At 41.7% G+C, this 25,519-nt stretch overlaps 2 protein-coding genes across 12 annotated transcripts in view; one reads left to right on the top strand and one right to left on the bottom strand.

Annotated features, from left to right (window-relative positions):
- Positions 1–17,190, top strand: part of herc3 (HECT and RLD domain containing E3 ubiquitin protein ligase 3) — a 34,178-nt gene extending 16,988 nt beyond the window's left edge. For all 4 annotated transcript variants that reach the window (XM_005456949.4, XM_005456948.4, XM_005456950.4 and 1 more), the window contains 12 exons: positions 166–329; positions 494–607; positions 847–870; positions 969–1,067; positions 1,175–1,345; positions 1,449–1,592; positions 4,056–4,222; positions 6,546–6,612; positions 8,324–8,406; positions 10,880–11,063; positions 12,776–12,878; positions 13,680–17,190. In XM_005456949.4, the coding sequence (XP_005457006.1) occupies positions 166–329; positions 494–607; positions 847–870; positions 969–1,067; positions 1,175–1,345; positions 1,449–1,592; positions 4,056–4,222; positions 6,546–6,612; positions 8,324–8,406; positions 10,880–11,063; positions 12,776–12,878; positions 13,680–13,888 (1,529 nt within the window). In that variant the 3' untranslated portion in view covers positions 13,889–17,190. The remainder of the gene's footprint in view (positions 1–165; positions 330–493; positions 608–846; positions 871–968; positions 1,068–1,174; positions 1,346–1,448; positions 1,593–4,055; positions 4,223–6,545; positions 6,613–8,323; positions 8,407–10,879; positions 11,064–12,775; positions 12,879–13,679) is intronic.
- Positions 17,191–17,984: 794 nt separating this feature from the next.
- fam13a (family with sequence similarity 13 member A) overlaps positions 17,985–25,519 on the bottom strand; it is a 50,625-nt gene continuing 43,090 nt past the window's right edge. For 2 of the 8 annotated variants that reach the window (XM_019359991.1, XM_019359992.1), the window contains exons 14-24: positions 25,159–25,224; positions 23,154–23,367; positions 22,930–23,071; positions 22,573–22,654; positions 22,209–22,414; positions 21,911–21,994; positions 21,460–21,558; positions 20,739–20,822; positions 19,874–20,070; positions 19,232–19,333; positions 17,985–19,119 (exon numbers count right to left, since the gene is read on the bottom strand). In XM_019359991.1, the coding sequence (XP_019215536.1) occupies positions 18,996–19,119; positions 19,232–19,333; positions 19,874–20,070; positions 20,739–20,822; positions 21,460–21,558; positions 21,911–21,994; positions 22,209–22,414; positions 22,573–22,654; positions 22,930–23,071; positions 23,154–23,367; positions 25,159–25,224 (1,400 nt within the window). In that variant the 3' untranslated portion in view covers positions 17,985–18,995. The remainder of the gene's footprint in view (positions 19,120–19,231; positions 19,334–19,873; positions 20,071–20,738; positions 20,823–21,459; positions 21,559–21,910; positions 21,995–22,208; positions 22,415–22,572; positions 22,655–22,929; positions 23,072–23,153; positions 23,368–25,158; positions 25,225–25,519) is intronic. The other 6 variants (XM_005456942.3, XM_019359994.1, XM_013275743.2 and 3 more) reach the window with 6 other exon arrangements.

Below are 25,519 nucleotides of genomic sequence, written 5' to 3'. Positions count from 1 at the left end.
GAGTTTATTTAAGTGCTAAAACAGAAGCATTGTTATTGTGTAATTCCTGAAATGCTGATACATCATAGAAGAAACTGCCAACCTCGGTGCTACTTGAGTCCACTAAATATCATGGTGTATTTGGTTGAGGTAATTTATTTTCCTCTCCTTTTTGTGTCTCTGCAGACAACTGGTGGTGTTTCGTGGACGGCAGCGTGTTCACCCGAATGGTCGACATGTACAAGAGCATTGTTGTCTTTATGCTAACAGGAGGCAAGACGGTCCTCGTGCCCATGTTCTATGAGAACTATTTTCTTGCCACTCTTCGGCTGCTGGAAAAGCTCCACAAGGTATCCACAAACGACACATCGCTGTTCTCAGCTGTGCTTGTTCGGCAATCCAATCCAAGAAGGAAGTGTTTGTGTCACGGTCAGATGGTTCTCAGTAATCTGTAGTCTGCTGTGTACCGTGACATTTCCTGGAGATCAGCCAGGTTTTTGTTCCATGTTACCAGGTAAACTTGAAGGCACAACATGTGGAGTACAACCGCTTTTACATCCCAGACATCACCAGCCTCGTGGACATCCAGGAAGACTACCTCAAATGGTTTCTGAGTAAAGCTGAGATTGTGAGTACTGAGTTTGAGAAAGGTTTCACTGCTCGAGTGTGGAGTTATTTGTGAATGCCCGTGGAAGGCATCTGTGTTTGTCAGGTCTGTTTGTCTCTTCTTGCTGCCCACTCGTTTCATAAACAACACTCGGGCACTGGAAGGAAGTTAAAAATCTCTACGTTTCTACTTTTAAATGTTTTTTTATTTTTCAAGTGTCAGGTTTGATCAGATGACTTTTCTTTCTTTCTGATTTTTAGAAAGTGGGATCATCCCCTTCACAGGTAGTTGAATTAAAGACTCAGTTATTAAGCATAATAGGTAAATGTGATTCATTTAAATGGTGATGGTTTATTAAGCATTCGTTCTGTTTTCCCTGCAGAGTGACTTTCCCTCAGTAAACCTATGTGCCTACCCGTTCATACTGAACGCAAAAGCCAAGACAACCATGCTGCAAACTGATGCTGAACTGCAAATGCAGGTACTCGCTGCTGACAGACGTTTGTGTCAGCAAATGTTTCTTAATTGTTCTCGTTCTCATGTGAACATTGTTTTATCCATTTCTCTCCACCTGTGTCCGTTACTAAGATGGCAGTAAGCGGTGCAAACCTACACAATGTCTTTATGCTGCTCACACTGGAACCCCACCTCGCTAGGAACCCTTACCTGGTGCTCCATGTGCGCAGGAGCCATTTAGTAAGCGACACACTACGCGAGCTCACCATGTACTCTGACGTGGACCTCAAGAAACCACTCAAGGTGAGAGGCTGCCCTCACCGGAGGCGTAACTTGGACAAAGCGAAGATTTGTTTTTCTCTGGACTGTATGTCGGCCTTGCTCATCTGCTTCTTCCTCCCTCCAGGTGATCTTTGATGGAGAGGAGGCCGTAGACGCAGGCGGCGTAACTAAAGAGTTCTTCCTGCTGCTGTTGAAGGAGCTGATGGATCCCGTGTACGGGATGTTCACTCATTACAAAGAGTCCAACCTGCTCTGGTTCTCAGATAAAGTGAGTGTCCCTGGTTGACAGTTAACAGACAGTGGAATTAGTATCTTAAAGTATTTATCGAGTATATTTAAATATAATTAAGTCTACTTTTAGCATATTACCTTCAACTTGAAACATTACGGTGAGCCACACTGCTGCAGACAGTTAAACACGAAGCTCTTTTCCAACTGCTGCACCTGCTGTGAACAGGTTTTAATGAATGAGTAGTTGCAATGTCTTCAAATAGGAAACTTCATCTTTTGAGATGGTTATCCAGAAGCAAAATGATACTTAATCCGGAGACTGTGTTTTAAAACATCAGAGACAGCTTATTTATTTATTTAGTTTATGGATAATTTAGAAACACACACTGTTTAAGTAACTTTGGATATGAACTAAAATCATCTGTTAATTCCTAATGCACAACAGTGTAGCACACCTAATCCATGCTTTACAGGGGTTACTGCATTTCAGTCACAAAGCTGAAAGCTGCATACACTGGTCCACTTTTTCTACCTCTGAAAGAAAAAGGAAAATACTGTGACTCTGCAGACTGAAACATATTAGGACTTGCTGACAATAAGCAGCCTGTGCTGTTGGCTTTTAGCTCAGCTGTTTTCTGGGAAGTAAAGCGTTTAGGCTAATAATGATATTGTGAGATCTCAGTGACGTCAGAAAAGAAAGAAGATTTAAGTAATTAGTAAGCATACTGCTCCTGTGCTGTGTGTGTAAATTGCACTCAGCCTTGCTTTAGGTTTGAAGCCTCTTGTGCATTTATCTGCTGTTCAGTGAAGTCAAAGAAAAGGAGTGTGGGCTCCAGCCTAATTCGCCCCTTGGAGATAATGGTGGAGCCGTATCTGTTGCTCAAAAAGAGAAGTCAATGTTTCAGTAAATCCACTGACCTTTTCCTTTTAGTTCGAAGCCTTTCAGCTTTCTTTTGTCTGGGTTTTTTTTTTTTTTTTTTTTTTGGGATTAAAGAGCAGTCAGCCTATAATGGATTACCCGAATGTGGACTGGCAGTTGTTTGACCTGCTGCTGTGTTTTCTAAGACGAAGAGCTGCTGTTTCTGCAGTCATACACAGAGATGCTGTATGTCAGTGGGAACACTAAGGTTTACAAAACACTCACCTCTATAAGGGAGCTCGTCCCTCAGCCTTGACCGTCATACTGACTGAGATTGGAAACAACATAATATTAGCTCTGTTCAGTCAGTCACCTCTCTGTCAGTCAAATTAAGGTCAGAATCTCCCCTCCCCCCCTTTTAAAACCAACTCTTTGTAAAATTATTAAGTAAAAAAGTAAAAGGTATTTGCATGAGAGTAGCATTTATTTTATATAGTCCAAGATTCATTTTCAGGCACATAATTACAACACACAGTTGCAGCCATAGTGGTAATCTAGAAGATTTTCTTTTAGAGTGAGACAGAAGGACATGATTAGAAATGAGTACACCAAAGAGATGGTTTGGACATGTGCAGAGCAGGGACAGTGAATATTGGAAAAAGGATGTTAAAGATGGAGCTGCCAGAGAGGAGGAAAAGAGGAAGACCACAGAGAAGATTCATGGATGTAGTGAAGGAGGACATGCAGAGGGTTGGAGTGACAGAGGAGGATGTCAGGGATAGAGTGAGATGGAGGAAGATGATCTGGTGTGGCGAGTTGCACTCAAGGGGTGGTGTTGTTGGTTTCAGGGTCCACCATGTTGTTCCAGAATATCTCAACTAGTCGGTAGGTTAATGGTTGGTGTATTTGTAGGCAAATACTTAGTGATCATTGGACGAAGCCCACTGATAATCTACTGACCAGTTGTTTGTTTCAATTCAAACAACTGTCACGGCTGCCATACCCTCTACAGAATGCCTTGTGTAGATGAGTGCGTGATCGGCTGTCTTGTGTTTTTGTGCCTTGTGATGCAACATACAGTCTCTTTCTTACACGAGGGTGTAACCATTGACATCCTCACATCTGTCCATTGCCAGTTTTTTCATTTTGTACAAATCTGACTAACTCTTCCAAGTTTTATGTTTGTTTTCCCTTCTCTTCAGCATCCTTATACTCACCATAAAAATTCCCTTTTAGCACACAAACACAAACAATTTTACTAAAACTGATTCTTAAGTGTGATTTCACTAACTCATCTACACAATTTTGTAGAGGTAATAGAAGCTTTGTTTGACTTTAAATGACAACTTTAATCTCCATATTTTGGCTTTATTCTATCCATATGATAGCATATTTACCTCGAAGCTCTGATACCTTAGCATTAAGAAGAAAGGTACCTTTTTCATATTTGTATAGTGCTGTAAGTGTGAATTTACTGCTGGTGTACCATATAACATTTTTCAGCTCGTGGGATGTGAGAAATTGTCGAGTTACGCTGAGCCAGCTGACACGATGCCGCCAAAGAATCTGCTCAGATTTCAGCCACAGAGAAGTGGTAAAAGAAAGGCAACAGGAAAATAATGTTTCTGTGTGAATCTCCAGTGTTTTGTAGAGCAGAACTGGTTCCACCTGATCGGGATCATCTGCGGTCTGGCCATCTATAACGCCACAGTGGTGGACCTCCACTTCCCCCTGGCTCTCTACAAGAAGCTGCTCGAGGTGTCACCCACGCTGGAGGACTTCAAAGAGCTCTCACCCACTGAAGCCCGGTAAACATTGCACCTTGCAACTCACCATTTATTTTTAATTCATTTTTTTAATCTATATATATATTTATATCTAAGGGTTAATCTGTACTCTGAGTTGGTAAAGACTTGAAATAATGAATGAAATAGTTCAATTTTTGATCAAACTTAGCAGAACAGCCTTTAATTTTGAAGAAATGACATGACATCCTTAAAGCATAAAGAGAGATAACTGTGGGATTAGTGGACTTCCAGAGGAATAGCATGCAACTGAAGAAACCTCTTAGATGAGAGGTCTTCAAAACTCAAGTCAAGTTCTTTTTCAAGATCCTTCAACTACCACGACCTGAATGACTGAGGACCTACACAAACAATAGGAAGAAAGATATCACCAAAAGCGATGTTTGCATGCAAGCAAGGAATGTTTGGGGAACAAGTGGAACCCCAAATATAGCAATGGAAGCGGTCAGTTTGTTATTGGGTTCCTAAAACCTTCCATAAAAAAATTATGCACTCTGAGGCAAAAGAAAAACAAGGTGAGGCATGACATCTGGCACATTGGTCTATAATGTTGGGATAAATTCTTGATAAATAAGACCTTGAAAAGTGGATTCTATATCTTAAACAGTGTAAGTTGTAACCTGGCACAGAATCTAATCCGAAAATATTGAAATAAATGGGACAATAAAATAACTTGAATGCCTCGATTATGTCACAGAAGATGGGAGGCATAAGTAAGAGCACAGGGCAAACACAGGATTTTTTTTTCAATAACGGCATCGTAGTAGAGGCAGACGGAAACTTAAAATGAGACTTCAAACTGAGACCGAATCCTAAGATGGTGCGTAAGAGGGATTTTTGCGACTGACTGTGTAGCATCTGTATTTCTGGGAGTTAAGGTGCAAAATATAGGGAGGAGAATATTTAAATCAAGCACGAAGTTTACAGTTTTGGGTGTTTTTTTGTATTTTTCTAAATCACACGTAAAACTAACCACACCTGTTAGCACTATTTGGTGAATGCACTCAGACACTGTTTTGCTCTGTTTAATAAATCTTGCCCTAATAGGTGATGGAGAGTAGATTAGAGAGGCAGGTGAAGAAAAGGATGAGTGAGATTGAATCTCAAGTCTACACCATAGTAACTCAGGCGAGTGAAGCCAGTCGGTAAATGTATGAATATGTGAAGACCGATATATAAAACATGTAAATTGTTCTAATAAAGAAAGTCCCAATCTGGGGGCTTTACTGTCCCACAGAAACAAAGAAATAAATTGGTGCAATGATTTAAAAAAAAAAAAATAAAAAAAAAATAATTTAACCTATTAGCAAGAAGAGAAGAAAGTCTGGACAACCAGGGCTGTCAGAGTAAAGTGATGATGATATCTCAGCCTTGGGCCAGCGACTTGAAATAGTCCTCCTTTAGAAGGATGTTTACCTTCATTGGGTTATGATCAAATCTGCACCCGGATGCCAAATCCATGTGCCACTTGTTTACATAACCAGTGTTTTTGCTTTTCAGAGTAGCAGTGAGATTGTTTGCCACTTCATTGAATTTAGAGCAGGAACGGTCAGCATTTCCGTTCAGCCTAATTGTCTCCAGTCAACTATTGATTTCGCGATTATCCATTGAATGTGATTACAGATAAGTACGGGTTGCAGCAGCCTGTTGCTCTCGAGACAACTCCATCTTAAAGGACACTACATCTTAAAATGTTTGTTCTTATTATTTTGTCTTTCTTTCTGAGCCGTTCAGAAAGAACAGAGTGGAGACATCACACAGATAAGAAGCAGACACCAGCTCTGCTTTCTGATAAAACATTGTTTGATATTTTCTTTGTACTGTGACCTCAGCCAAGTAACTCGGGTCAAATTGCAAAACAATAATAATATATCCCCTTTGGCTAATTAGTATTTCCTTTGGCAGCCTGTTTGTCCTTCCTGTTATTGGTGGTTAAAACATCTAGCATTTTCTTTTCAGGAAAACTAACACAACACTCCCTGTGAGTCATTTCCTATTATTAATAATTCAGCTCTAATCTGACAGAGCCTGTGTTCACGATTTGTTTGATCTACGGAGCTGCTGGAGCAGCACGGCTGATCCCTGGTTTTTCAATGTAAAGGTCAAACGTGGATAGAGTTGAGAGTTAAATACAAGTATAACACCACAGAGCTGCAGGTGTTACTGACATGTTCTGTATTACTACAGCTCTCAGCAGTGACTATAACACTGTGTGTAACACCATAATACAGTTTTAACTTTCCTTGTTTTGCTTCTGTCTGCTCATCAAATGACAGTTTGAGTTTTCTGTGTTGGTTTTTATGAGTTGATTTCTTTATTTCTGCAGGAGTTTACAACAGCTTTTAGACTATGAAGGAAGTGACGTGGAGGAGACGTTTCTTCTCAACTTTGCTGTAAGTGTAACTTTTTATTTGTTGATTTTTATGCCACGTGTGTGAAAAAGGCTTGTGTTATTCTTTATTTTGTTTATTGTTAATATGTTCCTTGAAGTTCTACGTTACAGAATGACTCACGACCGTTCATTCTTACTTAATCTGTCCATTAATGCGGGCTGTCGGTATCCCAGCTGTCATAGGGTGAAAGGAGGGGTTAGACCCTGGACAGGTCACCAGTGTATTGCGGGGCTAACAAAGAGTGACAGAAAACCACTCACACTCACCATCACACCTGTGGCCAATTTAGCATTGTTGTTGCTAACTTAGCTGATGTTTTATGAGTTGACCTGAACACTGATGCAGTGCGGGAAATAATTATTTGATCCCCTGTTAAATTTATTACTTTGATCCAAAAACAGCACGTTACATAAAAGTTATAAATTGATTTGCATGTCACTGAGTGAACCCCAAGCAAAACATGACTCAGTACCTGGTGGAGAAACCCTTGTTGGTGAGCAGAGCGGTAAATGTTTCTTGTAGTTGCTCCTTCCACAGATTTTCTACACAACTGAGGTCTGGAGGCTGGCCTTAATGTGCTTCTTCTTTAGCCTCTTTTGCCGCCTTGGTGGTATTTTTTGGGTCATTGTCGTGCTGGAAGACCCATCCATGACCCATCTTCAGTGTTCTGGCTGAGGGATAGAGGCTATATTTTATGTTACATGGCCACAGTGGCCCCTCATTGTGTTGAAGTCGTCCTGTCCTTAGCAGAAAAACAGCCCCAAAGCACAATGGTTTTACATCCCTGCTTGACTATGTGGATGGTGTTCATACTCAGAGAATCTCTTATTTCAAGTCAAATTGATGTTAAAGAGTCTGATTTTTGGTTTCTCCCAATGTGCCATCTTGAACACTTCATAGGTGGTGAAAGATTTTCGGTCCATTACAGCGTAGCATATTTCCAATGGTGTTCTTGGTCCTATCTGCCAGTTTTGGGGTGATGCATCACCCTCATCCCATAGGGCAGGCTTTTCATGGTGATCATTTTAGATTTCTTGCATTTCTAAATAATCACACCAGCATTGTCACCTTTTCTCCAAGCTTCTTGCTAATGGTCTTGTGGCCCATTCCAGCCTTGTGCAGGTCTACAATCTTGTCCCTGATGTCCTTTGATGACTCTTTGGTCTCCCTCATGGTGGTGATGGAGAGGTTAGAATGGAAGAAATTGATATTTTGGACATGTGTGCTTTATATACATAACAAGTTCGGATCAGGAGTCTCTGTAATTGATTGACTGATACATTTTAATCTATGTGCCACACAGGCACTAGGGTCTTTACCTTACAATATAAAGAGCCTTGAGACGACTGATTTGGTGCTATATAAATAAGACAGAATTGAATTGAATTGATCCTCTGGCTTCTATAATGTGGGGTTGACTGAAAATGAAGTATAGCACATGTTCAGGGATCCTTGGTTGTAAAGGTCTGTGATACAGAAGAAGGGCCTAAAACAGTCTTTGACTGCAGAGGAAAATATGTGTGTGTGTCTGGGTTTAGCTGACAGTTGGTTTTGGTGTTTGGAAAAAACCCAAAACAAAACTGGAGCATCACAGGACTTCTTTAGCTTTAAAATGTTAAAGAATAAAGCTGCAATTATCCCGTGCGGCTTGTGCACTTTTGCAATGTAAAAAAACTCCACATTGAGTCTGTTTGTTGTGCTCATGTCTTAGATCACCAGGGAGAACTATGGGATGACAGAAGTCAAGGAGCTGATTCCCGGAGGAGAGAGCGTCGCTGTGGACAAAAACAACAGGTTTGGTGACTCGACAAATCAAAAAAACGCACACTGAAAATTTAAGCTGACTTTTCAGCACATTTCAGTCAGTATTTCAGGAGGTAGAGCAGGTCACCTACTAATCGGAAGGTTGGTGGTTCAATCCCTGTCTGCTCCGGTCAAATATACTTGGGCAAGATACTAACCCCAAGTTGCTCTCCCATGCATCCATAGGAATGTGAATGTGTGTCGATGTTGGATAGAAAGCACTTGGATAGGAAAAGCATAGACAAAAGTGCTTGTGTGAATGGGTGTGAATGAGTGAAGCTGTATAAAAAGCACTTTGAGTTCTCAGAGTAGAAAAGCTCTATATAAGAATCAGCCCATTTACCAGATTAGATTTAATTTCATGAACTTTTCTGTTTTTTCAATGCTATACGCTCTGTCCTCTCTGAAGGAAGAAGCAATGACTGTGAGATTTTACTTATTTATTTTTTTCCCTGCACAGAGATTATAATGCACTCATAGAGCCAGCAGCTTGTGTCCCATTGTTGGAGCTGAAGGCCATGATCTGTGCTGAACACACAGACACAGTTTTTTAGATTCACTCACGCCGTGCTATTGCGCCTCATTTCTAGCTGCTGTCCTTGTGCCAGTGGCACTGATTACAGCGTTATGTGAAGGAGTCCTCAGAGAGAGAGCGTTTGGGGGCGGGCGGTGTCAACATGTCTGGCTGCTGGTGCTGAACAGATGGCGAGAGCAGCAGTAACACAAATTGTTTCTCCAAAATCCCTTCGACACTCAGATATGGAACTATAACAAGAGGAATATTAGATTGTGGTGTTAAAGCAGCATCTCATACCGCACATGTTTTAGTTTGATACTGAAGGTTACTGATGAATCCTGCCTTTGTTTTTGTTTTGTTTTGTGTTGTGTAAGACAAAGTTTGGTGTTTGCAGGGCTTTGTGACCTCTGTGGGTGTGACTTGCTTGGCTGGGAAGACTGTAGCATTGGTCTGAAGCCTGTATTTATTAGCTTGTTGACGTGAAGCAGTTGTGTGTGTGTGTGCGTGTGTGTGTGTGCGTGTGCGTGCGTGTGCGCTGTTTCCTATATGAGAAGACCTGCTTTTGTATTTCTCTCAAATTTCAGGAGCATGTTGGTCCTTCTGTTGGTACTTTCCCTGTTTGAACGGGGGTTTGTGGCAGCAGCTGCTACACAGAGTCCTCGCTTTCTAAATGAAACGACATCATTGCTTTCTGTGTGTGTGATCGGGGAAAAAGGTTTTAAAAATCTGGCTTCTCTCCTTTTCTTCTTTCTTGGATGATTGCTCGAGGATTGCGCTTTCCTGAACGTTTGAGTTAAAGTAACCAGTTTCTTCTGAATCACTAACATCTGATTCACTTTGGGATTTTTAACCTGTTATTTTGAATCTATTAAGATGCTGTTATGCACTGTGTGTGGTTGGCTTGGGGTTTCCTGTTGTTGTAGCTGAGTACATGTCTTAGACAAAGATAGCCTGAGTGAATATAAAATTTATTTATTACGGGGAAAAAAGTTCTTAAAACCTAATTGCTCCCTAAAACCAATAACTAGTTGTGTTACCAGTTAATAGTTATTAACGCTTGTGCAATCAAGTGTTTGTAATTACTGGCAGTGAGTGTTTCACATCACTGTGGAGGGATTTTGTCCCACTCCTCTTTGCAGAACTGTTTTAATTCAGCCACACTGGAGGGTTTCTGAACGGCCTGTTCAAAGGACATGACAAAACATCTCAATCAGACTTAAGTCTGACTTTGACTAGTGATGGAAAGTGACGAATATGTTCTGCTTTCTTCTCCCTTTTGTCTTTGACATGTTTGATAAATGCATGGATGTCTATCGCTGACTTTAGTGCAGCAGTTGCTCAGCCAAGCTTTCCATTGGTTTCCCAAATTTAAAAATAATGTTGAAGCTGCACATTCCTCTCCTTCAGTACAGTAATTTTACTTTTAAGCATTCATTTCAACATCTAAACCACGCTGTAGAGGTCTTAAAATAGATAAATGGTAGGAACTCTGTTTTAAATATAAGTCTTTCAGAGGATTTATTCAGCATTTCGTGTCCTGCTTCTGTAGTTTAGCTTGGCACAGTGAAAACAAATCTGTTTTAGTATTTACACATATATTGACGCACTCACAGGTGGCTCCAGCACAGATGAAGAGATTAGAGGTTTAATCTACCTAAGCAACTTCTGCGCTAAGACCTCACAGAGGTGTAAACAAAATTAGAGCGGGCTGGATGAAGAGGACGTTGATCAGTTCCAAGCAGGTTTCAAGAAACAAACCAAAACAAGCTTTGAACAGACGGCTCAGACAATGAACACACTCGGATTCAGACACAATGAGGGAGGAAGAGAGTGTTTATAGTCCCACTTTGACATCTGAATAAATGTGCTCATTTTCTGCATGTTTACTGAACCTATTTGTGCACGTGTGTGTGTGTGTGTGTGTGTGTGTGTGTGTGTGTGTTTCAGGAAGGAGTTTGTGGAGGCCTACCTGCGCTACGTGTTCTCAGACTCCGTGGGGGAGCAGTACTCTGCCTTCTCCGCTGGTTTCCTGAAGGTGTGCGGTGGTGAGATCCTGTCTCTGTTCCAGCCCTCCGAGCTGATGGCCATGGTGGTCGGCAACAATAACTACAACTGGGAGGAGATGGAGAAGGTCAGTGTGTGGTTTAACCATCCTCACATGTACTCCGATTGCTCTGATCAACTTTTCAGCTCAGGGTCAGCAAAGCCTCTCCTCACTGTGTGTGTTTTTTTTTTTTTTCTTTTTTTGTTGTTTTTACAGTTTTACAAGTATGTGTAAATCTCATTGTTGGATTAAAATCTTTAATCACCTGCAGCACAAGTGTATGCAGACCACTAGTTTATATGTGAAAGATTTGTTCAGATGTTGCATTTAAAAAAAAAAATCCTTGTCATCGACCACAGGAAAGAATGATGTAGTTTTTAGCATTGTGTTTATATAACCAGGGAACTGCCTCACTCAGAATAACCACTGCAGCCATGCCTGCAGCTCTAAATACCAGTCTGAGTGAATGATAGATGTTTAGCATATATTGTGTCTCATCTTAGATTAGAACGGTAGTGAGAGACATCCTCAAACATTACCTTAAACCATCACCTCAGGCGGTGCTACATTGTACCTGAAAGATTAATTATAGGTGTCTACGTCTTTAGTAAGAAGCAGGAAAGAGAAGGCTCTTTCACTGGTGTAAGACACAGATACCGACTAACCACGTTTGGTTGTTGTGATTGTCTTTTTACTGAATGCAAAAGAAAAAATGGAACAATAAGTATAAATCCTGCAGTGCTAAAGCAACAAAAAAATTAAGTTTGAGGCAGTACTAGCAAGTTAGAAATCAAACTTCAGGAGATATTTCTGTAGCGTGCTATTCCAGTGTCATACGGTCATTTGAGTGTCCTGAAACATCCATCCCGCCTGCACCACTTTCTGTTTGAATGTCAGCACAAGGGCAGATGTTTCAGGACATTAAAAACATGAACTAAAGAATATTTTTTTAATTCAAAACAAATAAATACACTTGTAGTAATGTGCAATTTTTAAGAGAATCAACTGCAATGAATGCCCATAGAGTGAGAAGTATTGTGTGGGATGATGGGTTTTTACTAGTGTATATATATTTACTTTATATACATATTATTTTCAAATGTTTGCACTGATAAGCATCAAAATCCATTGCACATGTGCAATGATAATAAATCATTTCATAGATTTAGTTTACTTTTGAATGTTTCAGCTGTTTTTAGTTTAACAATCTTACATATTGTACCTTTAGTTGCAAAATACTGAAACATGTATTATGTTATGTAGTCGGAAATATTCTAAATAAATATTCACAAATCATGATATTAGGTAAGTTCAAATTTAGAATGGATCTGAGCTTTTCTGAAAGGCTCGTTCTTGTGTGTTTCGTGTTATTCCTGCCAGATGTTGAAAAGGCGCACCTCTGGATCATTTAATATGGAGGCGAATAAATGATTTAGAAACTCCGCTCTTGTGGGTTGTTGTGACATTTGACTTACTTTGCAGCTCTGGATGTGATCATAAACGGTATGAGCCGGCACAGTTCTTCACATATTTTACCCATGACTTTATCTCTTGTGTCCAGAGGTCCTTTTTGTGCAGATTACAACATCTGCACAGCAGATTGTTTTGTCAGATGTCAAAACTGGGAAACTGATTTGCTTTTTTTAGGCCAGTAGTTGCAAAAATCCCCCAGATTGTTGCACGTCTCTGAGGACTTTATTTCCTGACTGATAATGAACTAACATGTTTTCCATAAATGAAATTGTTTACTGATGGTAAAACAGGCTTTTAATCTCCAAATCTCTCCTCTCTTTCTGCAGAACGCCGTTTATAAGGGGGAGTACACCGCCACTCATCCAACAGTCAGATTGTTCTGGGAGGTTTTCCACGAGTTCCCTCTGGAAAAGAAGAAGCAGTTCTTGTGTAAGGCTTTAATTGCCTCCTTACGTGATTTGCGTGGCAGTTTAATTCTCTTACCCGCAGTCGCTTTGCAGTGTAATAATTTGCAGGTCATGAGAGCAGATCGTGAAGACAGCAGAGCTGCTTCGTGCTGCTTTAACGAAAGCGAGAACTTTTCAGTATTAATGAAAATAATCACACATTTCAGGAGTTTTAAATAAAGTGTTACATTCAGATTCAACGGTTTACTTTACAAGACCTCAGTTATGCTGAATTCTTTAATAATAGTAAATGATATGATGAAATAATGTCGAGCATAGTGATACCGCTGCTGTTGTGGGCAGTGTGGCATGACGATGTCCTGTTAAAATCACCCTGTGAGTCTTGCTCCTAGATCAGAGGTGTCAAACATTTGGCCCGGGGGGCAGAACTGGCACTCCAAAGGGTCCGTTCAGGCCAGCTAACCACAAACCTAACAAAACTAAAAAATAATGTCAATTACAATAAAATACAAATTTGAACTTATGGGTCGTTCGAAGTGTATTTAAAGCCCAAAGAGTTTCTCTGTTAAACAAGCATTTCTTTGCAGTGTAGAAAAAATATGCTTGTTGTTTTTATTGGAACCAAGAATGACTTTTAGCCAAAATATGAGAATCGGAGCAATATTCTCTGCGAGTCAACAATTGTCTAGACAGGCAAAGACCAGATTTATTAATAACATCCAGAAACATCAAGCTTGTGTCTGCACAAGAGCACAAACATGTTTCAGAGAGCTTCCCTAATTTTGTTTTACCTCTGTTCTGTATGTCCCCTGTCTGTTTGCAGTGTTCCTGACCGGTAGCGACCGCATTCCCATCCACGGCATGGAGAGCCTGCGCATCATCATCCAGTCTACCACAGCAGAGGAGCACTACCTGCCCGTGGCCCACACCTGCTACAACCTGCTGGACATGCCCCGCTACCAGACCAAAGAGATGCTGCGCCGCCGCCTCACTCAGGCCGTGGAGCAGTACGAGGGCTTCAGCCTGGTCTGAGGGGAGTCCCAGAGGAGACTTAACGCACTTTAACAGCAATACACCCCCACGTGAGTGTCAAGAGTGTGAGTGGGCAATTTTTGGACACAGGAGGGTCACTCTGTTTATATATGGTCTAACAAGATTGTTAAGCATCTTGAATCTTAAAGGTCTATGTATGTAAATGCAGAGTGTTATTGCTTTTTTGCTTTGGGCAAAGTTCCTCAGCCTTCCAGGACCATTTAGAGGAGATTCAAATGGCTGATAGATAACAGCCAACATGGAAATTAACCAAAAAAGCACTAAATGGACTAAAATGTGCAGAACGACCCTGGATTATGAAAACTTCGGGACCTAAAAACCAGGACCAGAGAAGGTTGAGAAACTCTTAATTTTTTTTTGCTTTGTTTTGTTTGCAAAGCCGTGTATTTTATATTCCTTAAATTCTATTTTTAATCATTAAAGAATCATGTTATTACCTTGAGACAATATATTGCTTTTTGTTACTTTTAATTTATTAAATAGAGTGGTTATTTTTTGACAAAATTAACACACACACACACACATATATATATATAAATATATATACGTGTATGTAAATAGCACTTTGAATATAATCTTCACCGTGAGGTTGGGAGGAGTGTTAGTCCCGCTGATCCTTTTAAATCTGCCACCAGCATGTCCTCTATGCCTGATTCTGAAAGAGGACAAGCGAGTCAGGCAGGGAGCGAAGCATGCTGAACATCGTTTGCAATCCCTCGTTCTCTTTTAGCTGTGGATCACAGAGCAGCTGACTTTGTTCTTGAACCTGCATTCAACAGTGTTGCCTTTCTACAGCGAAACCTTCTGTACGGACACAAAAGTGGATTTTTTTAATTATTTTTTTTTGTGGATGTCTGTGCATGTTACCGAGTGGAAGCAAAAACCAGATTATCATGTAACAGTGACGTTTTTGGAAATGTGATTATTTGCTTTCTTGCAAGAAAAGCATGTCATCTGAATATGAAGCATCAGTTAGCATCGCTCAGACTGGAAGTGATAGCAAATACATGTTTGGCTCTTTCAGATGGACACAAAAAGATTGCACTTCCTGTTGTCACAAGCATGTAGATGTTGCGCTTGCGGGCTGTTTAGTTATAGATTTTCTAGCTGAAAGGGCCGCATCATCTGCGAGGTCGCAATCAAACAAGACCCCATGAGATGAACCTAGCGCACTGTACTGTATTTGGACTAATACGCTAAGATGTTGAGTTTGGCATTAGCTGTGATGAGTTATAGAACAAGTCCGCGCCCCTATGTGGTTTTCATGAATGAGGAACTGTAGATACCAGGCTTTAAATAACCTTTGTAATTGTATAAAGTTGGGTGTCTTACTATGGCAGTCAGTGGGGATTAACTTAGCCTCAGCCTCCAGTGGCCACTACAGGAATTGCAGGGGGTTTTGTTGTTGTTTTTTTTAGCGCTTCCAGGTTTGCTTATAATATCTAAAATGTGACATTGCCATCATACTTTTGCCCTCGATGACAGTGCCTAGAAGCAACATAACCACAGTATGAAAGGTGGAGCTAGTCAAGCTAACACCACCCACGGATAGTGAAGACCCCAGCTAAGCATTTTTGCCTGAAACTGGATGTGATGAGCGAGGAAACCGAGGGACAGTGAGCTTATCCTGGCTAATCCTCCTTTGTGACCATAAAATTATTTACAAAATTAACTTCCTGTTTCATTCAGTGTGAGCTAAAACTAACGATTGAGCCCATAAACTCCTCAGAAAAATGTCTACTGAGGTTACAGAGACAGGGAGCCCAGGGCTGTTTTCTCCACAAGAGTCCCCCCCCTGATGGCCATTCTAAAGAATCCATATTTTACTACAGTCTGTGCGAGCAACAGGTGAAAGACCCAGAAAAAGAGAGCACCTCTCATTTAACCACTCTGGTTTCCAGCGATACACACTCCATGTTTGCCGTGGAGTGGATGCACGGTTGTTGAAGAACAGTCTCCTTTATTAGTGCTAATTTTAATCGCTTTTGTGAAGTATTTTGAAACAGATTTTTAGATACACATTCTGATAGTGTGGTCCCTGACACGGACGAGTATCTGAATACATTCAAAGTCCTTCTTGGCCAACGCAGCGGTATCTCAACAAACCAGGAGTTCGTCCTGTCAGCGGTGGTTTCTCTCTTCAATTCCATATAGTCTCTTTCAGTAGAAACAGTAGATGGAAATATTCAGGAGGACACGACAATCCCAAACTGTCCAATCACAGCGATCGCAGACTGTGTCCATGTGGCGTGTAGTTACAGTGTAGGCTGCAGGGTTGCGTTTCAGAAGATGTGGAGATTTAGAAATATAAATCCCCTGTAAGTCCGGGGACAACCCCATCTCTAACTCTAGACAATCAGAAAGTGTCATTTTTGTGTTTATGAAACTTTTCTCCCAGCCTTATTCACGCTTCTTTTTCCCCCCTAACAAACACTCTCATAGCTTCTATAAAATGATGACTTAGACCTCAGAGGGTTAAACAAACTTTGGTCATTTTTGACCATCAGAGTGGCTCTCAGTTGGATTTATTCACCGTGTGACGGAGCCAAATTAGCCGTGTTTTTGCTAGGCCAAGCAAACCGATTCCTCTGTAATGACATTTGAACTGATCTCCTAAGAAGCGAATAAAAACATGTCCCAAAATGTCACATAAACCTAAATATAGATGACTTAGTAAACAGTCTGCGTATAATGGCCATTTGATGATAAACTGTACCCGTCATATTATTCCAAAGGTCACCCTGATGATGTATAAATATTCCTGCAGTGACACCTCACAGTACAAGATAACATTTAATTAGGTTGTGTATTAGCGTGACGTGCGTGGAATGGTCGCGCATATATATATATATTTCATACACGACAGTGGTGTTAAAGTGACTTTGGGCAGTAAAATGACTCGATGTGTTCTGACTAACACGTCCTCTCAGCAATAACAACCTGAAGCAGCCCACTTCTGTACTCACAGCTCTGGGCCAAACATATAAAGGTCTCAAATGCTGGCAGTTCATCTTATTGCTTAGTTCCATACTGCATGTACACACACACATGTACAAACACACACACACACACACACTTTCCACATATTCAATCAATATTTGTCTGATTAAGGCTCCTGCAGAGTTTAGTCCTATGCAAAGGTTTGTGCAGCCCTTGACTTTTTTGCACCTTTAAATGTGCTAGAGAATAAGTTATTTTTTTTTAAATCATTATTTGTCTGAAATTTACTCAAAGATCTCTGTTCCAGCCAAGGTTTTCAATAAAATACAGTATAAAAGCAAGACTTCTGTGTGGCCTGTGATTGCATTTGAGCTTCCTTATTAAATTACTTGAATTCATGAATGGCATGTCATATGACCAGATGGACCAGATGTGATGTCTTTGATTCATAGAGCTGTTTTTTAGTTGTTATCTGAGCACCTGCTGTTAGGGTTAGGGTTCTTGTTTCAGTCTAGTTTTTTTGATATTTTATGAGGGGCATATGTCAGAGGTGAGATTTTAGATGTTACAAGAAAAAAACCCCAGAGGTTTTTGAAAGCAGTTCACTCCCAGTCTTCCAAACGTTCAGACTCAGTGAACATGCTTCATCAGCCGAGATGTTTGAGATCAACATTTGAGATTAATTGACTGACCCTGAAGGAGAGGTCAAAGGTCACATATGACATATTTTAAATCCTTACATGGTATAAGGCTTTTTGTCAATTTTATACCAATAAATCATTAAGTTGAACTTGAAGATCATGGTGGATGAAAGCCAAATTTTAATATGCCACATATAATCTTTTATATGTACATTCATATTTAAACAATTCTATTTATTTAATTTGGTGCTGTAGTTTTTTTATATACACTTTTAATTCTAGTTTTATTTCCTTTTATTACTTTCCTTCCCGCCATCGCACAGTGCTCTAGGGGGGTCCTTACCTTCCTGTATAAAGCGCCTTGAGGCAGCTGATGTTGTGATTTGCTGCTGTATAAATAAACCGACTGATCTCAGATCTCTCTGTAAAGTCCTCCGACTGGATGAGTGAACACTCGCAACCTCACAAAAGAAAAACACAGAGCCCAAAAAACCTTCAGTAAAAATATGATTTCATTCACATTATATACAAAATACAATTTATGTACTAAAATGTACACACTCAGTTCATTAAGCCCGGCCAGTGTTTACATTCAGTGAAAACAAAATTCACACTGATTACCATCCAGAAAATTGGAGAGGAAAAAAAAGGGATAAAGTACTCGCTCACAGAAATGTAAACATATACGATGATCCATATTTACAAACAAACAAACTACAGCGAGGACCAGAGGACGAGGCTTCGTCGACCACGCCCGCCTCAGAACTGGCCTTGTCAGTGTTAATCGGTGTGGGCAAACACAGCAGTGATTTAAAGGGGACGATAGCTTATTTAACATCAAGTAAATGAGGGGAAAGCAGGTTAATGCATACAAAAACACAGCAAGTGTCAGTGGTCATCTCAAAACTGGGTGATTTCCAGAAGGAGATGAAAGATTTTGTCTCACTGTGTGCGCTCTGAGCTGCTGTCTTTGGGCCGCAGTGAAAGAGGAAAGCACTTCTTTCAAACGATAAAACTTCTACAGAAGCAATGGAAGAGGATTTAATGCTGTGGTCACAAGTGAAACTTCGGTACTGTCAGCATGATCGAGTAACATCTCCTTTAGAAAAATACACACGATCCTTAAAAAGCAGCGACAATTTTATAGCTAATGACCGAATTATCAAGTGTTTTGGGTTTTTTTGTTGTTTTTTTAAGACTTCTACGGCTGTGCATGAGACAAACATTCAAAATAAATTATCAGCAATACAAGTGTGATTCAGTTTAGTTTGTGCGTATGTTGCTTCGTCTGGAGTGACGTCCCCTCCTCAAGGTGAGGCCCGGTGACGACGACGTTTTTCCAGGCGCAGCAGGTTTGACGGAGGGAAACCCTGCCGACCTCGACGGAACGCGTCAACAGCATCCAACAGCGAGAAAAACATGATGTTTGTTTCTAGCAAGGTGAGATGTGTTGACTGTGACACTGGAGACACAGCACCAGTCCTCTAATTGAGTCTTTGTTTTATTCAGATGAATTTAGTTGAGTCTCTTTTGCTGATGAGCACTTCGAGCAGCCGCAGTTTGGCTTTGACGTGCTTGTATTCGTTGTACTCCACAGCCAGTGGGGAGCGGTCCTCCTTCTGCACGTTCCTGCAGGAACAAGGCGGCAAACGTTACGACGCTGCGAGAAAATAACCTTCGTGTCGAGGTTTCTTATTATGCAGCTCCGAATATTTGACATTGACAAACTCTTTTTTCTTACCTTCCGTTTTGTCTAAAAAACTGGTCCTCAAACTCTTTCAAGTTCTTGCGAATCCTCTTCTTCTCCTCTCTCGTCTCTTGGAGCTGTTCTACAAGTTCCTGCCTGTGGGATGAGGAGAATTTTTTTTTAAATGTCTCACATTAAAATATACACGGACTTCCAGCATTAAAAAAAAAAACAACAAAAAACTTTGGCTCGGTTTTTGCTTTTTTGTATTACAGAGGTCACACAGGTGGGAGGCAACCTGTCTCCAAACAAATGCAGTCTGACTTGGACTGACTGCAACTGCTCTGCAACACAATGGCGAAGGTTTGTAAACAACCGCTGGCTGATAAACAATTGCAATTAATTTGAATGGGTGTGCGCTCATGAGTGTAATGTTTCTTTTCAACAGGGGACTTGATTTAATTCGTTGCCAGCTGGTTGTATCCTGGTTATATTCCTATATAAAGGCAAGGTTACTGGGCAACTCTGCCAATTAGCCTTTTAGAGGCATTTCTAAATTTGTGCTCTGGTTGGATTTCTGTGTATGTAGACAGTGATAGATCTGTGATTTTTGCTGATTTATCAGGATTAATCATCTCAAACAGACCCAAATCAGTCACAAGCTGACAGTAAACCGACCGTTTTGCGAGTACTTACATAGTAGCTGAGTGCAGATTGGACAGCCTCGTGTCCATCGTGTTCTTGGACGGGGAAAGGTCGTCCACGGGTGAAATGAAACCATCCACTTCCTCGTCCGCGTGCTCCAGGAAGCTGAACACGCCGATGTCGGGTCGCACGGTCACGGTGAACTGGGTCTTGGAGTCTCCGTCGTCCTCCGAGCCGTCCTCTTCCTCCTACAAAGAGAGCGAGGGAGGCTTTAGACTCAACGGGCTGCAAGGGAGGGGAGGGGGCAGAGGGTCTCATCGTGCAGTGAGCGCTGCTGCAGCAGGCGGCCTCCTGGGCTCAAATACTGCAGGGCGTGAGGATCGTGCAGTGTTAGTGGACAGAGGTTAGAAATCACCGCGATGGTCCTCATTTGGAATCATTCGTTTTTATGAATGGAGTTAATCAGGCCACCTTTATGCAACTAAAACTGTTCAATTAATACAGAAAATAAAAAAAAAAGGTGTCCACAGAGTGCCTGCAAACAGTGCTGGAAAAATAATGATAAGAATGATACATCTTTAATATACTGTATGCACATATTTGCTGTTTAGGAAAAATAAACCAATATTCCAGCCTTGTTTTAGGCACTTAAATCACAACAAGCTTCAACCCATTTAATATCCACCTACATCATTACATCAATCACAGAGGGATTCATAGATCAGCAACTACTGATTCAACACTTCTACAGTTGCCCGTTTCCGCAGCAGGAAACAGGCAACTGCCCAATCAACAGGCAGCAATCAGGCTCATTAGAGGGCAAATGGTAGTAAATATAAAGGGGGGGGGAGTTTAGCAGGTGAGGAAGAGGGAGCCGGTTCACTGATTATTGGAAGCAGCAGCAGTGGCTCTTCACCTTGATATCATCGAAGAAGAGTGCGGTTTCACCCTCGATAATAGGCTGTAGGAGGGGACCTCTGCGCTTGCTGGAGGGAGAGCCCTGTGGTGACGGTCGAGAAGGAGGAGTTAACCACGCTGAGACGCTAACTCTGACTTTTTTTTTTTTTTACAGTACTTCACACTTTTCTGTCAAGTTTAAGCACATTTAACGGCTTTTTGTTCTATGTTTGAGCTCCTCTGTCTGCTCCTCTGCGTCTCCATGTCAGGAACAATATGGCAGCACGCTCAGCCTGCGTGGTGCGGATTAGATGCAGTGCATTATATAATGAGTGCACATAATGCAGATCATGTCTTACATAATAAAGATGTTCAGTAAATAACTTTACTGAGAGCTTTACACTCAGTCTATAAGCAGATTTATTTTCCTACATTTCTGAAATATATATATTTAAAATTACATTTTAAGAACTGGCCGTGTTTATTTTCCATTTATTTAACTTGGCTGTCTTGTTTTTCTCTTCCTGAGCCTCTTCAACACTCTGCTGTCACTTCCTGTGACCTCAGCCTGTAACCTCTGACCTTGCTTTACGAGTGCTCTGAAAGCTGATTCATGGCTGCTGTCCGTTCCCACCAGCAGGTGCTAAAGCCGGCACGAGCTGGGATTAAGTGTCTGTGCATGTTTTGAGAGTGTGGCTTTAAACCCGGCAGCTAAAGGGAGGTTGGGATGTGATACTTACTATGACGGGAATGGTGGAGGCTCTACACAGGATCTGCTTCACCAGGCGATATCTGTCGTACAGCGGCTTCATGATTTGCCTCTCGCTCTTGGTCATCTGCTCCAGGTGGGGAGAACAAAGATACACTGTTAGCACAGTTTTAGCACATTTCTGTCATCCTCTCTACCTGCACACTAACTAGCTACTTTGCTAACATAAAACAAAATTACAGTGAAACCATTTTTCTTCACTATAAGATCTCTGCAGGGTGTGATACGTAACTGCACTGATAGGAATAAAAATTACTGCATCTGAATTTGGTCCAGACAAACTGGTATGGGTTCAGCTTTATTTGCAAAACTGGGCAAATTTTTGCATTTAAAATGTCTAAAATAAAACAAACACATCGTCCATCTCGCTCGTCACAACCTGTGCTTGTTTACTCGACACGTGAGGGTGGAGGGAGGCTTACCGGTCGGCCGTGGATACTCTCGTAGTAGAGAAGAGCTTTCTGCAGGGCGACTTTCTCTGCGGCGATCTGCTCCCGTGTCATATCCTGTTAGCAGGAGACAGGAAGTGAGTCATTCGCCTTTTAAAAGTGACAAAAGTTCAATGAGTTCAGTCCGTGTTGCTCGGAGCAAAACCTAATCCACATATTTGGCTTTGTGTGATAATAAATTCAAAGTGTGCAGTCTGCTTTCAAATTTATGCTGTAAACATGTAAAGTCTTTTGTCATCTGTGTGAGCGCGCGACATAGCCGCGGATTTACCTTGATGTCCTCGGGGCGGTTCACCTCGTCCCTCTTCTCCTGCAGCTTCTTCTGAATTCCTTCCAGGGTGCTTTCCACTGGCGGCTTCGACGCCTTCTCCTGCTGAGGTTTCTTCTCCAGCTGCGAGCCGAAGCTTTTGGGCAGCGTGTTGCTGCGCTGGCGGGGCTGAGGCGTCAGGTCCTCCTCAGACTTCATCAGCTTGTGTTCTGGTGAAGAAGACGGGAACCAGAGCTTTTCAGTAACTTGTGTAGAAAGGCGGGACGAGTTTGGAAGTGATCCAATCAGAAGCAAGTTAGATGCCTGAATCATGACTAAAACTAGGTCAAATTTGCTGTCAGAATGTGTGTGTGTGTGTGTGTCTTACCTTTTAGCTCTTTGCGAAGCCTAGCCAGTTCATTCATCCATCGCAGCACCTCTGGGTTTCCAGCTTTGTCACTGTGGGAGGGCTGCGTGGAGGAAAAGAAGAAAAAAAACAACAACAGATGATCAGCTGCTCTTTCAAAATAAAATACCTACAATTACTGTTCACATGAGGATAACAGTGTAAATCTGAAGTAGGGCTCTGCCTTGCTAAACAGCAAGGCAGAGCCCTACTTGGTGTAATGATGCACCTCTGACAGTCAATATCCTTGTTTATGTTTCACAGAAACATCATTACAGTCTGACTTTAAGGCGTGGGGCTTTATTAACAATGACGAATGAACCGGTCGTTACAACCTACCCTGTATTTTCGCTCCTCTTCAAACTTCTCCTCAAACCTGTGGATCTTTTTCTTCAGTACATGAATCCTCTTTGTGAGCTGGGCGGAGGTCAGCTCCTCTCTTTCATCATCACAGGAGCCAAGCGATGAACTCCGCCTGCGACTGTAGAGATAAATGACGCTGTTACAGCTCCCAGTTCCTTCCTGCCAGACATGCAGCTCTGCAAAAGCACACGTCGGCTTACCTGATGAACGAGTGAGCGTTAGGTGGCGATGGAGGAACTTCCGTGTCATCCAGGTACTGCTGGGAGTGTCCGTAGGCGTAAAACCGAGGGGAGACCATCGGGTCGCTGGACTCCTCCAGGAGCTGGCGGATCAGACGCCCCCCACAGTGAGGGGACAGCCTGGCCTCCTCGCGGTCCATGCTCTCCCTCTGCAGCGAGTATGCCGGGGTTGGTTCTGAGTGACACAAAAACAAAAACGTAAAGATTTTCCTCGCACTTTCATCATTCTGCACAAGCAAGACATAAGAGAATGTGAAAAAACAACAGATTAGTCAGCACATCGGCACATTCATGCATGGAAAGTCCTTTACGTTGGGACAATATGATGCTGGAAAACCAGCCGCATTGAGAAAAGCCTTCTTAAATTCGTTAGCTCTGCCAACCAAAACAGGTACCACCATCAACTTATCTCTACTTTAAATATCAAGAAGACATTTAACTGGAAAAAACACTGCCAAAAAAAGACTTTTCAGGTGTGATGTTGTGCAAGATAATATATAAAAGCACTAAAACATCCTGTGAGTTCATGGGCACTGTTATCAGAACACATTCAGCCTGCTCTTTGGTGGCTGGCACGCTACCGAATGTCACATTTCACATATTTTCCTGTCGGGTTATATATGTATATTTTGTGAAGTCAAAGAGCAAATATAGGAGGTCAAAATGTGAAAGTGTCCTGGGAAAGTCAAACAGCATGCACGGCTCGATTTCTAAAATCAGCCCCGGTTCTCATCCTGAAGACGCCAGACAGCGACTTCTCTCCCTGCTAACATCATCTCGGAGCCTCTCTGGCTCTGTGGAAGGTTCTGGATGTGCTTCTGTGGGAAAAAAATAAATAAAAAGAATTTCCTCTGGGGCTTAGCAGTCACAGATGTTGCTCTGAAACTGTGGGTAAGACACACCCACCCTGCCTCTCTCCCTCTCTATTCATCCCTTGGTTACAGAGTCTCCACTCTGGCAATAATTATGCCTGGTGAAAATAGCCGTGCAGATACCCCTGACAATCGGCGGGCTATTAATAAAGCCCGGCACTCTGTGGGATAATGTCAGGGCGTGACCCCTGATGAGAGGTACAGTGATGAGTTTGTGTTTTAGTTTCCACTCGGCACGACGACAGGGGAACGGCGCATCTGTTCGAGCACGTGTGCGTTAGAGAGAGCGACAGAGCAGACGGAGGATGATCTGATTGTTTAAACTTAGAAGCTCTCTACGAAATGTCTCAAAACATAAAAGCCAGCAGGAACTCTGATGTAGATTTCATGGAAAAGGAGACACCCATAAAATCAGGTGTCGGGTGATGAAAAACATGCAGAGGAGACGTTACACCGAGAAAACAGACAAAAGGGAGTAAAAACAAGCGCTGAAGGAAACCAACTGTCAGTGTAAACATTCAAGGTGTCAGTATGCAACCAGGAAAATATGCACGCCCAGTCCAACACCGCACATGCATATTTTTCTTAGCTGGGGTGGGTTAAGGTGTATGAGAAATGATTTAGCTCAAATTCCAGCTCGGGAGTCCCGAGGGGTCCTCCTTCACTTCCACGGACGTGCAGTTCATCGAGTAGCAGGGCTCTCGCTTGTTAGAGCTCTGTCACAGCAAACAAACCCTCAGTCAGACTGAAGGTCTTCCTTTGAGGCCTATTATCAAGCTTAGTGCAGTGTAGCCGGCCAGTAAGGTTTCACGGCATTTGAAATTAATCCTTTAAATCAACTGCTCGCTGATGGCTGAGGATTAACTGGACTAATGAAACAAAAAAAAATACGCCGGTGTGCCATTTCACTAAAGGTCGTGTGCGTGTGCGTGTGCGCAGGCGTGCCACCCTTTGCCACAATGTTCCCGATCACTCAAGCATGTTGCCATGCAGCGGTAAAAGTCAGACAGACAGACTTTCCTTTCTTTCACTCTGGCATCTCACTCGCAGAAAAGGCCAGTCAGCACTGACGGTGATGTTAGTGGGAGACTTACCATCGCAACAACTTGGATGGAAAAGTCTTTTGAAATCAAGGAAAGGGGTGTTACAAAACGGAGAATCTAGAGGAACAAAAGAGTGAAATGTGGGGGATGGAGAAGGAGAAGAGGACAAGATGAAGGAAGAAAAACAAAGAAAGAGAAGTAAGAAATAAGTCAAAGATAAGATGACCTTTATTAGTCCCACAGGTGGGAAATTTGTTTTGTTACAGCAAAGTGCAAAGTTATGTAGCAGAAATTAGAAAACACTGGAAAGCAATAAAATACAATAAAATAAAATAAAATAAAATACCATATACAGTAGAATAAAATAGAATAGAATAATATATACAATAAGAACCAGCAGGCATCCTTCCTG

This window comes from Oreochromis niloticus, linkage group LG6, assembly GCF_001858045.2.
Source record: "Oreochromis niloticus isolate F11D_XX linkage group LG6, O_niloticus_UMD_NMBU, whole genome shotgun sequence".
NCBI classification, from domain to species: Eukaryota; Metazoa; Chordata; class Actinopteri; order Cichliformes; family Cichlidae; genus Oreochromis; species Oreochromis niloticus.
This window is presented reverse-complemented; position numbering and strand designations above follow the sequence as displayed.